We start from the raw sequence: 16,316 nt of genomic DNA, 5'->3' as shown, positions 1-16,316 counted from the left end.
CCCACCTGACGGAAACATAGGTCCTGTAACTTAATTAACATTGCTGTTGATCGCGATAACGGCTGAAGATTTTAACTGACACGAAGCTTTTCATGCTTCGACGGGAGGATCCGTAATGACGATAGAGGGCCGGTGTCGGATGGAGGACACCATCGTGCCGAGTGCGTGTTCCCAGGGGCCAATCACGTCATTCCTAAATAGGAAATGCCGACACCCACATCCCACATCCTCAACTCCAAGAGAAAATGATTGTTAGTCACCATCACGAACTTTATTATTCACGCCTGTACTTCATGCTCTTTCCTCAAAAGGATACGAGCTCACCTGTGAGATAGATGTCAACCCGAGATGTGAGGAACGAATTGTCGAGCACGTCGTCTGGCCGACGAGCCCTGGAGCTGGAGGCCAGGGCGTCACGTGCTCTTGGCGTGCCCGGGGCCTGTAAACGCTGCGCGCCCCAATATCTTACCTCATTCTACATGTGGATACCACGCGATGAATGGGTCGAGTAGAAGATACAAGGCGATCCACTAACTGACACTACAAAGGCAGGTAGCGCCGCTCCTGCTGCATTCTCAAATCGACGTGGAAGATGACGCCATACCTGCTGCAGATGAGTGGTACAGACCAAATAGCTGATAAGAGGCACTGCGAAGTTTCAAATGATGGTCTATGATCTTTTATCGCCCAGGGATTCTTTTGCGTCGCTAAATCCTGTCCCGCCGAAAGTATATGGATCAATCGTCCCTACCAGCCGTAACAGAGAAGATCAAGGGCGCAATTCTCAGCATCTCCCTCCTACCACCACATCAGTACCGAACCCATGTCACCGAGATACTCTAGTGTTGCTGTCATTGGTGCTGGTCCGTCTGGAATCTCTGCCATAAAGGCCCTTTCTGAAGAGAACGCCTTCCAAAACATTCGCTTATTTGAGCGAAGAGAAAGAGTCGGAGGTACATGGCTCTACGATGAGGATCCTGAGCCTTTCTCGCCTTCTCCGAATCAACCCCAGTATGAGCCACCAGCGGAGCTACCCTCGTCTGCATCGCCGCTTCCAGAGAACCTTACTGCGCGCACTGGGATATACCCAGCTTTGGATAGTAATGTCGGTGCAGAAGTCATGTCATTCACATACAAACCTTTCCCGATTGACAACTCTGCTGCTTCGATCCATCGTCTGGGCCAAAAGAATCCCACGAAGCCGTGGCAGACAGTTGCAGGGTACCTTGAAGAGATAGCAGAACCATACACACATTTAATTTCGCTCAATACGCATGTTGAAAGTGCGCGAAAATTGGGAGCCAAATGGGTTGTAACATTACGGAAGACTGGTCACGATCTGAAAGGTGAAAAGAAGGACTTCTGGTGGCAAGAGTCATTCGACGCGATCATAGCAGCGACAGGGCATTATAGTGTCCCACAGATACCAAATATTTCGGGTCTGTCAGAGACGTCAAAGGCTCTACCCCATTACTTTGAGCACTCAAAAGCTTACAGGTTACCAGACCATTATGTCAACAAGGTATGTTTCTGTAAGAACAGTCTCTAGGACATTACTCACCGAACGATAGAAAGTCGTCGTTGTTGGCGGCAACGTGTCCGCATCAGACACCGTAACCGAGCTCCACAATATCGTCTCAGGCCCACTCTACGTCTCTCAGCGTGGGCGAAACGAAGCTTTGGATGGTGCCTGGAATCTCCCTAACGTGCTTCTCAAGCCCCAAATCAAGCATATTTCTCCCAGCTCCACCTCCGGTGTCCTGGTTCGCTTTGCAGACGGAACTGAAGTCGACAACGTTGATAAGGTACATTTCGCTACAGGATACCGCCTCTCGTACCCGTTCTTGTACCCAAATCCAGTCGCTCCGAGCGGTCGCTTGACTGGCTTCTACCAGCATGTGTTCAATATCGCAGACCCTTCACTGGCCGTGGTGGGACAAGTCAAAGCAGCGATCTCTTTTCGTGTGTATGAGTATCAAGCTGTTGCTGTGGCGCGTTATTTTGCAGGACGTGGTGGCGGTCTTCCCCCGCCTACAGAGCAAGATGACTGGGCGGTGAAACGACTGCAGTACAAGGGACCAACATCCCTCTTCCATGAGATCAAGCCTGACTTCGGCGAGTATTTTGAATTCTTGAGAACGGTGGCTGGGAAGGAAGGCGGAGAGTTGCCCGAGTGGCAGGATGAGTGGGCACTTAAGGGTTTCGCGGTGTTACAATTGAAGGCTGAATGGTGGAAAAAGCTCAAGGAGGATGAAGACCACAAGAAACAAATCAAGGCCAAGCTATGACTGGTATGGTAATCAGGACAGCGAATAGCGCGTATAGCTTGTGTCTCCACATGAGTTGGGCTTGTAGGCCTCTTATAATCTTTGTGTGTGCGCGTTCGGCATTTAGCTGGATTATTTCGATAACCGCTTTCTTCATGCATGTGCAAGGCATTCCGAGCTCCGATTATGACTGCGTTCAGTTTCTTGATGCGAAGGCAACGTCGCAAGACCCGCTGATTGAGCATTCCTCACGTCAGCACTTTCATAATCGAGACGGTCGCGGCAGGATGTCTCAGAAGACAAGTTTATCCTGCACTGGATTCCTTCCGCGTAACCATACAGTACGTGGTGTCTCGGCCACTTCTCACATCTGGCAGGATGGTGGATTTTTTGACTGCAGATCTGGAAAAACAGTTGAGATGTTTGCGTGTTCAACGGAAACAATTGGTGCGGCTCTGTGCCTAACGGCATTGGCCCACAATGCAACACGCGCCAGTAACGCTAAAGCATCGTCTATCACGCTTCAGTCTCTCCGGTGCAATGTCGTGGCTGATGGCCGATGTGCGGGGTAAACACACAGCTTATCCCCACTTGCGTCCCGAGGTAAGTCCAACCGCTTACCATACAAAGCAATACAATTTCTATCGTCTGCCTCTCAGTTTACTCTCTTTTAACTCCATATCTTCGAAACCTCACTCCACGTCTGTCGCGCCCATTCACATAATTGAAAGTGCGTCTTATCATCATGTCGCCTCCGTCGGCCACATTTGAGCCCCACCAAGATGGTGGCGAGAAGCCCTCAAATGCAGCGCCCCTCGAACCCGGAATCACACAGACTGAAGCATCAGTGCAAAAGACCAAGATTCCGGGTCCTCCAAAGTTTGATGATCCCTACAAGGAGCGTGCATACTTGAAAGGTCGATTGGCTGGTAATTACACCCTGCCAATGAAAGCATTCAGTATCTCACCTCACAACAGCCGCCTTCCGTATCTTCGGAAAATTTGGGTTCGATGAAGGAGTCGCAGGCCACATCACGCTCCGCGATCCCGTCGACCCTGCGACATTCTGGGTCAACCCATTCGGCGTTTCATTCAATCTGATGAAGTCGTCCGACCTGATCCACGTGAACGAGGAAGGCGAAGTCATTGGCGGCGGAGAGTGCAGGCTACTGAACACTGCGGCGTATATGATTCATTCCGCCATCCATCAAGCGAGACCTGATGTCATCGCTGCTTGCCATTCCCATTCGATTTACGGCCGATCGTTTTGCACCCTGGGGAGGAAATTGGACACAATCACGCAAGATTCTTGCGCGTTCCACAATGTAAGCATACTACGTACTAGATAATACAACCAGCTAATAATGGCAGGACCATGTACTCTACACATCATACAAAGGCGTCGTCCTGGCAAAAGAAGAAGGAGAAAACATTGCGAAAAAGCTGGGCCCTCACAAAGCGGCTCTACTGCAAAACCACGGTCTGCTAACTGTCGGACACTCCATCGAAGAGGCGGTGTTCTGGTTCGTTTCCATGGAGAAGTGCTGCCACGCACAACTTCTGGCTGATGCTGCGGCTGCAGGGCGGGGCGGCCAAACAGAGAAGATTGCAGAAGAAGATGCGGTATTTACGAGTAAGACCGTGGGCACACACATTGCAGGCTGGTTTTCTGCTAAACCGTTGTTCGATGTTATACACAAGGAGACAGGAGGCGATTATTTGGAGTAGGCAGTTGTAGTTAAGGTGTATATCTGAAAATTATCATAGTTTCGTGTGCATTTCGGTAAAGTTGGGGCATTCCTCTTCGGATGAGACAATAATACAACGTCAGTGCCGTTACTCCAAGACGAAAGGGACACTTCACTCAAGGAACATGCATAGAAAATAGCCAACTGTTGTAGAAAGTCTGGGTCTAGTTGTTGATTAATGTGATTGGTCGGAACGCTTATCGATACGCTGGAGTCCCAGAACGAACATCTATCGACCGGCAGCCCAATCTTGTACATGTACACCCTCTATGTCATTTCTTATCAATGCCTTTTCCCAGCCATCCCGCGCAGGCAACGCCTGGTGAGTCGATGTCGAACTGCGACGATATACGAAAGCAATAGTTATCGGACTTTCTGACCCAGTTTTCCCGGCCTAGGTTCTGCGCCGGAGCAGTAGCTTCATATCCCGACATCGAAGACAACACTCGCGTTGGCGAACAACGTCTTTGTCAAGGGCAATATAAAACGGGATGTCGCATATTCCACGTGCCGCGGGAAGACAGCAGCAAAGCCGCCGAAGTCGCAATAGACGAGTGGAAAGATGCCAACGCTGGAGATGCAAAAGATCAAGTCATGGTTTTCAAATACAAGGGCAAATTCGTCGCTGTGAACCATGTAAGTCGGCCCGTGTTGCTCTGTCACTGCGATTGTTGAACGCAGTCATAAGAGGTTCTGATACCGGGGCCATGTCGAAGCTAATGCGAACAGGAATGCCCACATTCATCATATCCCCTCTCAAATGGCACACCGTTCGACATTGAGGATTTTGGCATTACATTGAGCTCGGGTCTTACCTGCCCAAAGCACGATTGGTCGTTCGACATGCACACAGGAATGTCCGATCGCGGGAGCTACAAATTGCAGGTGTGGGAGGTCCAGCTCAGATCAAGAACTGGCGAATATGGAACAAAGGAGGAAGTGTGGGTGAGAAGGAAACAGAGGATAGGATGAAAGAAGAATTGACGCTGGAGAGCCTGATCTGAACAGCTAGTTTTGGCTGGGAAGTAGCGCTAGTCTTTGTTAGGAAAGTGCATGGGGCGCAATCCTGTATCAAAAGGCGACGCCCTATGTACCTCCTCCACAGCGCCCTATGTCATACACAGTACGCCTTTCTATCCACAACATGAAGAGCTGTGGTGCGTGTGCTGGCGGATTGTAAGGAGCACATAAGTAGTCCGATTCCTCCTCTTGCCAGCATTACAGAACTTTCCCACCATCAGCAGCACTACCCATCCGCCTTCCAAAACAATTGTCCCCTACCAAGATGTCGTCCACCACCCAACTCAACTTCAACATCGCGACCCCATCCGACGCCGCCCAAATCGCCCAACTAGTCCAGTCCGCCTTCCGCCACCAAGACATCGCCTGGACCGGTCCCGACACCGAGCTCAACCGCACCTTCACCATGACCCCAGAACAGGTCCTCACAACCATCAACAATCCCAACGCCGTATTCCTCATGGCCACTACCGACGACGGCAACCTTGTGGGCTGTATGGCCACCTTCAAGAAAACCGAGGAACTCGCTCGTCTGGCCATGCTCGCCGTGAACCCGACGCTCCAGGCGGGCGGTGTAGGAGGGCGCATCCTTTCGCATACGGAGGAATATGCGATCAAGACCTGGGGTGTGAAGAAGCTGGGGCTGAACGCGCTTCATACGAGGGAGTTGTTGCTGAAGTGGTATGAGAAGAGGGGGTATGTGAGGACGGGAGAAACGTCACCATTTCCGGTTCAGGCGTTGAGGGGGTTGGGGATTGAGAAGGATTTGTATTTTGTGGAGATGGAGAAGGTGATGGGTGCGGACGCTTAACGTCCGCCGTTGGATGTTTGTGACGAGGGTAGTGGGAGAGGACCAGAAAAGCGTTGAGTTTTGTGGCGTTATAGATAAGACTGAAAAAAATCGAAGCAGAATGTGGTAGTGGAGCAAAATGGCCCTGTATCTCATCGTATGTTGCCAATCGCAGATCGGTCGTGAAACGTAGGCTCACGGAACGTAGAACCAGGGCTTCTCTCCCCCACTCTCTTCCCATCTCCTCCTCGCCTTGCGGTTGTAATCCCAATAGACTACTTCTTGTGCAATAGCAGCGACCATCCCGACCCCCACCATAATAATCATCGTCCGCAGCCCCTTGCCATAGAATGGTACATCGTCTGCTCTGAAGTACTGGGTGCCCGCCATGAGCCCGCTTATCGCAGACATGACCCACATCGCAATTGAGATGCTTCTCTCCCTCGGATCTTTGCAGTTGAGCTGCACCCAAGAGTTGTGCACGGGATGATACCCGATGGCGAATGCGTTGATCGTTGTCCATAAGCCCCAACGGGACCATTTGCCGACATGAGGATGTACCGATCGTGCGATGATGAGGATTATGAGGTAGCAGGCCTGTGCGAGGATGACGGCGTGGCCGCGCTTGTTTGTCTTGTCGGACAGCCAGCCGAAGAAGAAAACGATGCCTAGGGCGAGGAAGCCGCCCACGCAGGCGAGGGCATTGGCCTCGATGCGAGTGAAGCCGAGGGCCATGATGATGGAAGGTGTGTAGGTTGTGAGGGAACTCCACGTGGAGAAGACTGCGAAAGTGGAGACGAAGTGCGGCCAGCGACGGTAGTTCTTTAGTGTTTTCCAGATGAGGGAAGGCGGGATGCGCATCCCTTGCGCTCCCGGCTTCAGTTCTTCGTTGTCTTCCTCGAGGCGTCGCTGTAGTGCATGCTGGTCCGATTCACTAAAGCGAATGAAGCCCCCCGACAACAGCGGCCGAGGCTGATCAGGCGAGCCAGGCAGGAGGAATAGAAGGACTAGCGATACGCACATGGTAAAGCATCCTTCCACTATCATGAGATCAGGGTCCGTATACCAAGAGGAGTCTTTCAACTTACACAGGAAAAGCCACTGCCACCCTTTCAACCCGCCGCGACCTCCAAGCTTCAAAATACCAGAGGCTAGAAGTGGACTGATCGCATTCCCGCCAAACATGCCAAAGAAAAATATTGCGACTCTTTTGGCCAGCTCAGACTTTGTGTACCAGGTTGATAAGGTATAGATGCCGCCAGGGATGTAGCCTGATTCGCAAAGTCCAAGGAACGCTCGCGATACAAGGAACCCGGTCCTATTCTTTACGAAAACTTGAAGGGTGGCTACGAGACCGAATAAAAAAACCTGTGCCGACATCCATTTCCGCGGTCCGACCTGCTCACGTCAGTCGTTGCACAGTGTTTGGGTTGCGTTAGACGGCTGACCCGCTGCAATACCATGTTGGCTGGAATTTCTAGAACCACGATTCCTAGGAACATCAATTGGTTGCCAAGATTGATAGTATTCTGATTGACCCCAATCTGTTTTGCGAAACCATCTGTGAGCGCGGAAGCCAAGTTCATGCGATCGAGTTGGAAGACAAGGAGACCCAAGAACAATAGGGGCAAGACAGTAATGTCGACTCTGTATATGAGTCAGGCATGGAGCGCGGTGGCCTTGAATCAGCATGGAACTCACTTTCTTCGTGCACTGAAGCCCGCAGTATCTTTCTGCGTGATGTCGGGAACATCATTCGAGCTGTTGTCACTGTGTGCGCTAGGGTGAAGGTCGATTTTCTCCACTTCAACCATTCTGAGCACGGCAGACAGCCCTTGTGTGTTTTCCTCCACCCTCTGAGCAATTGGCGATGCTCATCCTTATCTCTCCTGTCGTCCTGAGCACATCATCGCCAGGGCATGCTCGGATGTCTTGTCCCGACGCCATGCTCTTGGGTCGGCACGTTGGGGCCTCAATCACCACGCCGACATGTAGCCCCGGCAGATGCCGATTACGCTTCTGCCGCATTTTGGACATCCAGAAGACCTGTATGGTGTTGTAGACACGCTAACACCTGCCAAGCGCGAGATAAGTAGGAGCTAGCGTGATTGCGCGATGTGGTGCCTGCATGTCGTGTATCGTTCGCCTAAATTTGAGCAACATCCAACCCTGGGCGCTCGGATTCCAAGGTCTCAGGGCGGCACTGGGCCGATGCCGATGGTAGCCTCGCCGCGGACCGTCAGTGACATTTGAAAGGAGACGCGCCACGATTTGTCCTCTGCAATTTCGCTTCTCAGTCCCCACGGAGCTGGTGGATTGACGAGAGCCACACTGGCTTTACGACTGCACACTTGCATCTCCTGTTCCACGTGATACCGCGCCGTCAATGCCCGTCAAGCGTGTCGCCGTCATTGGTCTGGGGCCCGGGGGTGCAATCACCATCGATGCGCTTGTGAAAGAGAAGGCGTTCGATGTGATCCGTGTCTTCGAGCGCAGAGAAGCTCCAGGCGGGTGCTGGTCAGTATTCGGTCGAGCTACGCCACATTCATGCCTGTCAACTAATGCCCGTTGATTAGGATCGAGGATCAACATGCGCATCCAAATCTAGACCCGTCAACATTCGACTTACTCGCTTCGCGCAAAGCAGATTTAGCACTGGAAATTCCAGAATCCCTGCCTGCAAGAACACCAAAATTGTCACGGCCTCGCTATGCTGAATCATCCGTGTATCCGTACTTGGAAACGAATGTTGACGCCATACCGATGTCTTTCTCTCAGGAGCCTATCCCGACGGAGCGCAGTCAGCTGTCCATCTCGCGACATGGTAAGGAAACGCCGTTCCGACACCATTCGATAGTGAGAAATTACATCGCAGGGCTCGTGGACAGAAACGGGTACGAAAATTTGGTATCGTACAATACCGCCGTTGAGCTTGCCGAGAAAGATGGCAAGGAATGGAGATTAGTGCTTCGCAGAGAAAGCAGCAGTCAAGAAGACGAATGGTGGGAGGAACGTTTCGATGCTGTTATTGTCGCTAGTGGCCATTACAACGTACCCTACATTCCGAAAATCAAAGGGTTGGCAGACTTGGAGAAAGCAAGACCGGGGAGTGTTAAGCACAGCAAAATGTTCCGCGGACGAGATGCGTACAGAGGGAAGGTGAGACTGGCCCATTTCTTCCGCAGCCATACAAAACTAACACGAAATAGAAAGTGGTCGTGGTTGGAGCTTCCGTTTCTGCGGCCGACATCGCATACGATCTTGCACAAGTTGCACAACAGCCGGTATACGCAGTTATCGAAGGCCACAAAGCAAACGGCTACTTCGGCGATGTGGCGTTCAAGCACCCAGCAATCGCGACTAAACCTTCCATTTCACACGTCTCCACTGCTGACGGCCAGAGGACTGTTCATTTCATCGATGGTACCTCAGTCGCGGATGTCGATCACATCATTTTTGGTACCGGTTATTCGTGGTCGCTCTCTTTTCTACCAAAGGTGGAGGTACGAAACAACCGCGTTCCCGGATTGTATCAGCACGTTGTATACCAACAAGATCACACACTTCTATTCGTCGGAGCCGTAGGAGCAGGCTTGACGTTCAAAGTGTTCGAGTGGCAGGGCGTGCTAGCTGCGCGCATTCTGTCAGGTCGTGCCAAGTTACCGCCACTAGAGGAACAGCAACAGTGGGAGAAAGAGCGCATTGCCAAGCGAGGCGACGGCGGCTTGTTCTTATTGATCTTCCCTGATTTCGAGGAGTATTTTGAGACATTGAGGAAGCTTGCGGGTGAACCGAAAGAAGGTGAACCAGGTCGCAAGCTGCCTGCTTTCGATCGCTCGTGGGAGGAAACATTCATGAGAGGACACGAGCTAAGAAAGAAGTGGTGGAGAGAGGAGAACGACAAGGCGCGTAGGTTGCTCGAACCGTCGCGCCCCAGGCTTTGATGTGGGCAGTGTTCCGTGTGATTAATGAAAAAAGAATATTATGGTTAATTCCCCATACCACCCCCAGGCAGCTCATCCATCCACCCATCGATGTCCTCGTCCACTGTGACTGGAACGTTGCACAGGTTCTTGATCTTGGGCGGCTGCTCCGTAAGCAATGAACAGTTGCGGAGGTAGCATCCACTGTCCATAGCGCGCTGCAACGAGTTGTCTTTCCAGCCAAAGACATAGTCGCCATGCTGACCGTATCCAGTGTTGTCGCCAGTGGAGAGCACGAATGGCTGGCTCCCATCAGCCGGCCAGTCGTCCTTGTTATTGAAGGCCGATGTATCCCACATAACCTCATACATCAACTGTGGCACATGTACAGGGTGGCTTGCGGGACATGTAACGTTGACGACCGGAAACGCGGCTGGTCCATTCAGCGGGTGCACAACATGCGCACGATGATCTGGCGAGTCCAGATTTGTCCCGTCCCAGCACTGGGGAAAGATGATATTCGATCTGATGCCCCCCGCGCACGGCTGTTGTGGGAAATGGTCCGTGTCGTACTTCGGGTCCATGCAGGGAGGATACGGACTGCCGCCCCAGTTCGGCTCTGTATAGCAGCGATAGCATTGCTGCATGTTCTTGCCGAATCCTTCGGACGTGCGTCTCATTGGATCGCCGGTGAGCATTCGGAAGCCTGGGCTAAACGCAGTCGTGGCGTTCACATTCGGCGACGTGTAGTACAACGTGATTCCTGCGTTATCGCCCTCGTTGAATTGGTTCGCAATCTGTGGCACACGCTTGTAGGTGCCGTTACGTGCTTTGAAGTAGATGTTTGCTGTCCAGTAATTGCTAGTCTGACATCAATAGAACATTCGGTCAGTGGTTGTCGATGCACGTACCTAAAGTCTTCGAGAAAGTGGCAAGTGTTGCAGGTAGCAAGTTTAGAGATGTCGGTAGAAGGCATTGAAGCCGAGAAAGCATTCTGTCTGGGTTCAGGTCATTGTTGGATAATGGTGGCGAAAATACCATACGCCTCCCACCACTTGATGCATATGAGTCGATGGGGTTAAGCCTGGGTTCACGAGACTGAACGTGTCAGTTAAATGTGCGATCATGCTCGACAATTCAATTAGACCTACGGGTCCAGTCGCTCGATAACAACCTGAATAATTAACATTCTGCCTCACGATTGTATCATATCGCCTACCTGAGAACATCCAAATCGCAGCATGGCGCCTGGTCCCCTCTTTCCTCCCCCTCTCAACATAGGCTCATCCAGCTCGATACCGCTCTGAGCTAAGGCATTGCGTGCAAAGGAAACAAGCGCTAGAAGGCGGAATCCAAACATCGCGACCGGAATCTCACGACGTGGAACTTGAACGATAGAAGGTGCGGAAGTGTGCCCCATTGATGACAATCAACAATGAGAGCTGAGATAACGTGAGAGCGCTTATCTAAACCTAGTAAATTGATTGCACGCCCCACAATCATTGTACTCAATATATAAATCCGAAAATCTCAGTGTAAAGGATGTGCGGTTGTTAATGTGGTCCAATAGCCTTTCTGCCGGTCATAGCCCCACGACGCGCATCGGCGGACCCGCCTGTCCGCGAGTCGATTGATCTTGATGTCCCGTCCTCGGCACGACATACCTAAGCTCAAAGCGAGTTCAATCCCAGAGGTTGCACAATGCTTTTGGTCCGTCACCCGTATTGTGGGATCCATATCGTTTCATTTATTCTCTGCTCGGTTCCTGGATTCCTCTGACGGAGTAGGAAACTCAGCACCTGGAGTCATTGAATAATGCGAGACTCTCTGCGTACGAGTTCGGGGCCCCGGCCTTTAAATCGTAAACTACTTCCTCGGGTTCGGGTTCTTCGGTTCCGCAATACGTGAAGGATTCCCCCACTTCGAAGTTTTCGAATCGTGGGTTCTCTTTAACAACCGTTTCATAGAGCCAGGCATCGAATCCCACCATTTCTGGAACATCAGTGTAAATCCTCAGTCTCTCGAAAGAATTGGCGAATTGTGGGTTGCCCGCAACTTCCTGCAAACAATGTAGGCTCGGCGTCCGGTTTATGTGCCCAATGGCATCTTCGAATAAGTCATCATTCGCAACGTTGTATGGGCGGTGGCAGGTGAGCCGCAAGGCTTCGACATTGGGGAGATCGCACAGTCTACAGATCGATTCGGTAAGCTCATTGGGAAGAGAATCGAGGAAAATTTTATGTGCGTTTCAACAGGGAGTGGTTGGTAGAGCAAATGCTTGCGATGAGATGCGTCCCGAGCGCTATGACATCACTACTGCTTTGATTGCCCGCTCATCAAAAGTCTGTATCTTATAACTCATGGGCCTATACATGGAACGTCTTGGTTTGAAACAAATATATAGATTGCGATAATCCAACGAGGTGGACATGTGAGATGTGGAAGGCGAGGTCAAAGGATCGGGAGAACATTCACGCTAGCAACGCGCTAGCAGCGGGCCTCCTCGCCTCGAACCGTGAGGAACCGCAGTTGTCCATCTCCGTCCTGTTATCACGTGGGTATGTCGACACCACTGCGGAACTGCCAGTGTCGTTGCTTTCTCTAAGTTCTCTCTCTCTTCATGCAACTTACATCAACTGTGCGCTGACACGTTTCTGTGCTACATTCCCCGGGAACGCTTAGGCGCCCTTCATTATCCAACGCGTCTTCACTGATCTCACGAAAGCTACACCTGATGGCTCGTCCATTAAGTTGCATCGACAGGTTCTAGGTGGCGGTGCTGCTTACAGGCCGCCCGCATGAAGCGATGTGCCTGCAGGATTCGTCATCTCGCCTCTGTGCCTCGTGCGCTCGTATCCATACGCGCGTGTCCCTATTCCTCACTGCAAGACTTGCGCATCCTATCGCAAACGGGAGTCGACGTCGCCTTGACATGATTGTACTCGCGCGAGGGAGCGAGCGAGCCGTTCCACAAAGCAGTACAAAGCAACAGATTCTACCTTATAACACGAAGTCCTCCGATCTAATGACAAAGCACAGACAAAAGGCGTGAAGCTTACATGTGGAGACAGACATCGGTCATGGAAGAATGTGTACTAAATAACTTCTCGGCGGTCGCACAGGTGATCCTTCCATGAAGTCTCAGCAGATAATGTGACCTATACGTCCCCCAGTATACAATCCTCTTACCCTTCATGAATAAGTTGCTGACGCCGTAAGAGATGCAGCGTTGTACTCTTGCACGCATGATGCCGGTGCACCCACGTGGGGCTTAGTGGCGGCTGACGGCCCATTTCCCACAGACCAGGTCTACCTTCCGCCTCATCGCGAATAAACGTTCGACATCCTTCTCGCTCAGTCTTTAAGACATCCAGAAACGTTTCAGCCAATAGTACAAGTTGAGAAAAGCTCCTTCAGTGCAAATACCTTATGTGGCGGCGCTCTATCCACATGAGAGTCTTTGCTTTACGAATGAGCGATGGCAGCATCTAGATGTCAAGGGTTGAGTAGTATAAAGCTCCAAGCTGGGTGATGTAGTCTGGCCTGTAGTTTGCATTCTCGTTCCACTTTTGTGTTGGACTCTCGTTGTAGTTCCTTTCACAACCATGATGTATTTCACAATCGGACTAGTATCTTTGTTGACAGCAACAACCACTGCCTCCCCACTTTTTCCCGCTGAAAGTAGTCTAGTAGAAAGGCGTCAAGGTCCTGGATCGTACTATGCAATTACAGGCGCGACAGGAGGCATTCACCCCCGTTTAGAGGTTCGCGACCTGGAGAAGGCGGGTGGAGAGCCATGGAATTTATTTCTACTTGCTATGACGGAATTTCAGGCCATAGACCAGCATATCATTGATTCGTGGTACCAGATTGCCGGTTCGTCAGTTCCTACTCCTATCACGGCTCGTTATCTAATGTCGATCTAGGTATACATGGAATGCCCTTGTAAGTTCCCTTAGGAGAAGCGCACATGTCCCTAACCTTTCACAAGCTATGCATGGGATGGTGTAAACGGCAATGGGTCGGTCGGATATTGTCCGCACAACCATCTGCTCTTTGGCACCTGGCATCGCCCTTATCTTGCTCTTTTCGAGGTAGGTTCTCGAAAGCTCTCTTTTCAAGCTTGCGTTGTACTTAGATACAAAAGCAAAATCTACAAAAAGTTGCGCAAAGCATCGCCAGCCGATTCCCCACCGCTTCTCGAACCAAATACCAAGATGCTGCAACGAAAATTAGAATCCCTTACTGGGATTGGGCCAAGGCTCTCCCAACCGACCAACCTGTGGTGCCCACATCTATGACCAACGAGAAAGTCGCGGTTACATTTCCCAATGGCACAGCTGCACAGATCGACAATCCACTGTATGATTACAACTTCCATCCTCTGGACAACAAAGAAATCAACGGTACAGTAAGTATAAGGTCTCTGCGCTCCCAGTCCCTCGACTCACAGGAACAGGGTTGCCCACTGTTTACTGGCCCAGGAGGTGCCACTGGAGGTCTGCCTGCGGTCTGCCAGAACAATGACAGGACTATTCGCGCTGGAGAAACGGCAAGCAATCACCCTGCGCTGAATTCCAAGCTCCGCTCGATCCTGCCAAGTCAGCGTACATTGCTCTACAACATCCTCTCTCAATATCAGACCTTTACGCAGGCATCAACTGCTCAAGGTTGTGATGGCTCTGGAAAGGCTGGGAGTCTAGAGAACCTGCACAATGCAATCCACAACGCTAATTTCCCTGGACACATGAGCCCAAGTGGCGCTACAGCTTTCGACCCTATGTTCTGGATGCATCACGCGTGAGTCTCGGGCAATTTTTCAGGAAATTAAGAATCCTAACCAATCGATGTAGCAATGTTGACCGACAGCTTGCCCTACATCAGGCTATCTTCCCCGGCACATATATCGTCTCTTGTGTAGCAAACACGCCTACCTACACCATTAGCATTGGCGACCAGCTTGATGCATCATCGCGTAAGTATCCCCTTTCTTCGGGGCCACTTCATATGGGTTGCTAACGGACGATTGAGCCCTGACACCATTCCACAAGAACGCAGCAGGCGATTTCTGGACCTCAAACTCGGCGCGCAGCATCACTGACTTGGGCTACACCTACCCTGAGCTTGCCAACAGCCCCACCAACGCCACTATAGTGGCTTCGATCAAGGCGCAATACTCCGGCCCCTCAGACGTGCTCGTCACAACTTCAAAGGCAAGGCGTGTGTTGCAACGCGAGACAACGCCTGCATTGAAGGAGCTCTACCTTGCTGAGATCAACCTCCCATCCTACGGTCTAGACAATGGCATAGGCGGCGCTGCACCATACAACGTGCTGCTCTTCTTAGGCGAAGTCCCCTCCGATGTACAGGACTGGCAGACCGCAGACTCTTTCGTCGGCCTGGCGTCTACGCTTGGCGCGCCCGGATTGCAAGTCGATCAGACGACTACGCATACGATTGACTTGTCTCTCGCGTTGGAGAAGGCTGTTAAGTCAGGTGCGACGACAGAGGATGACGCGCTAGAGTACTTGACGCAGAACCTGCATTACAAGCTTGGATTGGTGAGCGATGCATTGCGCCGTCTTGAGAGCCGATTTGCTGATTAAGTTTCTAGGGTAATTTTGAGATCAACAAGGACCAGATTAAAGGTCTCAAAGTGGCGCTCATTAGCACCGATGTTGAGGTTGCGCAATCCGAAGATACGTTTGATCGGTGGGTTGGTGGGTTCAAGGAACATGGGCTGATTGAAGGGTGATTGGCTTGTCGAGACTCTTGTATTAGGCTATTTTCGTGTACATCTTTCCATCGTTTCAGATATCTATTATGTTCGACTAGGAGAGCAGTCTGCAGCCATCTGATTCGATTCCACTGATTCCTCTGATGCCTCCAATTCCTCTGAACTCTCGCTTACCGCTGAACGAGGAAGCAATTGGTAAATCACTCACAGTCGCCAATCAAACGTTGCCAAGCTCCTGCCTTGGCCGGTAGTCCAAAAACTGTCAAGGTAACCTTTACTTATCTGCTTCGGATCCGGGAGCCATTCTTCTAATCTGTAGAGTCGATCTTCCTTCCATTCCCGCTCACTATGAATGACGAGAAACAAAGAATTTCTAGCGTAAATGTCGTCGAGAAACACCAACATGCTGTGCATTCACGGACACGGAGAAATGAAGAAAATCTCGCCCTTTTCCATACTGGTTACTCCTCTTCATCAGCAGCTTTCCACGCCCGGCAGAAACCTTGTCATCACGTTTTGCTGCAGCATGCACTCTGCGATGCCCTTTCGACGAGGACACAGAAGCACCACTCATGATTGCTCAGCTTTCCCCTACTAGCTATTGATGAAATCTGACAATGGGATAGCGGTCCCGATAGCTTACCGCTCCTCTCGTTTCTCAATCGCAAGACCAAGGCGCAACTAAACGAGGAGTCCGTCGGTGCATATCGTCGAGTCATCAAGGCCCTTCTCTATGTTCTTGGTGGGATTGACATTGATTTTTATGTTTCTCGTTCGCGCGTCTTGAAGCCACGATACAGCATCAGAACTCCTTGTCGCCGAACAAAAAAT

The 16,316-nt window shown here is 51.2% G+C and overlaps 7 protein-coding genes across 7 annotated transcripts; 6 read left to right on the top strand and 1 right to left on the bottom strand.

Moving 5' to 3' along the window:
• Positions 1-823: 823 nt before the first annotated feature.
• On the top strand, positions 824-2,258 carry CC84DRAFT_1108668 (dimethylaniline monooxygenase; the record flags this gene model as incomplete). Its single annotated transcript, XM_018175204.1, has 2 exons — positions 824-1,522; positions 1,572-2,258. Coding segments are annotated over 2 exons (1,386 nt in total), but the record flags the coding sequence as incomplete, so codon positions are not given.
• Positions 2,259-2,877: 619 nt separating this feature from the next.
• CC84DRAFT_1108663 (arad-like aldolase/epimerase) lies at positions 2,878-4,061 on the top strand. The gene is made up of 3 exons (XM_018175203.1): positions 2,878-3,196; positions 3,246-3,592; positions 3,639-4,061. Exons 1-3 carry the CDS (start codon positions 3,013-3,015, stop codon positions 3,993-3,995), a joined length of 888 nt encoding a protein of 295 aa, XP_018042715.1. The 5' UTR covers positions 2,878-3,012; the 3' UTR covers positions 3,996-4,061.
• A 223-nt stretch (positions 4,062-4,284) lies between these two features.
• Positions 4,285-4,987, top strand: CC84DRAFT_1078617 (uncharacterized protein; the record flags this gene model as incomplete). The annotated part of the gene is made up of 3 exons (XM_018173806.1): positions 4,285-4,337; positions 4,414-4,651; positions 4,745-4,987. The coding sequence occupies 3 exons, from the start codon at positions 4,285-4,287 to the stop codon at positions 4,985-4,987; spliced, it is 534 nt and encodes a 177-aa protein (XP_018042714.1).
• Positions 4,988-5,144: 157 nt separating this feature from the next.
• On the top strand, positions 5,145-5,933 carry CC84DRAFT_113846 (acyl-CoA N-acyltransferase). The gene has a single exon (XM_018176194.1). The coding sequence runs from the start codon at positions 5,301-5,303 to the stop codon at positions 5,844-5,846; it is 546 nt and encodes a 181-aa protein (XP_018042713.1). The 5' UTR covers positions 5,145-5,300; the 3' UTR covers positions 5,847-5,933.
• Positions 5,934-6,020: 87 nt separating this feature from the next.
• CC84DRAFT_1134925 (MFS general substrate transporter) lies at positions 6,021-7,474 on the bottom strand (the record flags this gene model as incomplete). Its single annotated transcript, XM_018176039.1, has 3 exons — positions 7,274-7,474; positions 6,914-7,223; positions 6,021-6,865 (listed from the first exon to the last, which is right to left on the bottom strand). Exons 1-3 carry the CDS (start codon positions 7,409-7,411, stop codon positions 6,021-6,023), a joined length of 1,293 nt encoding a protein of 430 aa, XP_018042712.1. The 5' UTR covers positions 7,412-7,474.
• Positions 7,475-8,033: 559 nt separating this feature from the next.
• Positions 8,034-10,626, top strand: CC84DRAFT_1192562 (FAD/NAD(P)-binding domain-containing protein). The gene is made up of 4 exons (XM_018181251.1): positions 8,034-8,342; positions 8,402-8,984; positions 9,035-9,734; positions 10,023-10,626. Exons 1-4 carry the CDS (start codon positions 8,212-8,214, stop codon positions 10,217-10,219), a joined length of 1,611 nt encoding a protein of 536 aa, XP_018042711.1. The 5' UTR covers positions 8,034-8,211; the 3' UTR covers positions 10,220-10,626.
• Positions 10,627-12,976: 2,350 nt separating this feature from the next.
• CC84DRAFT_1108648 (Di-copper centre-containing protein) lies at positions 12,977-15,585 on the top strand. Its single transcript, XM_018175202.1, has 8 exons — positions 12,977-13,624; positions 13,675-13,693; positions 13,740-13,842; positions 13,896-14,159; positions 14,403-14,548; positions 14,602-14,723; positions 14,780-15,309; positions 15,363-15,585. The coding sequence occupies exons 1-8, from the start codon at positions 13,354-13,356 to the stop codon at positions 15,501-15,503; spliced, it is 1,596 nt and encodes a 531-aa protein (XP_018042710.1). The 5' UTR covers positions 12,977-13,353; the 3' UTR covers positions 15,504-15,585.
• The last annotated feature ends 731 nt before the right edge of the window (positions 15,586-16,316 follow it).

This window comes from Paraphaeosphaeria sporulosa (assembly GCF_001642045.1).
Source record: "Paraphaeosphaeria sporulosa strain AP3s5-JAC2a unplaced genomic scaffold CC84scaffold_1, whole genome shotgun sequence".
NCBI lineage: Eukaryota > Fungi > Ascomycota > Dothideomycetes > Pleosporales > Didymosphaeriaceae > Paraphaeosphaeria > Paraphaeosphaeria sporulosa.
This window is presented reverse-complemented; position numbering and strand designations above follow the sequence as displayed.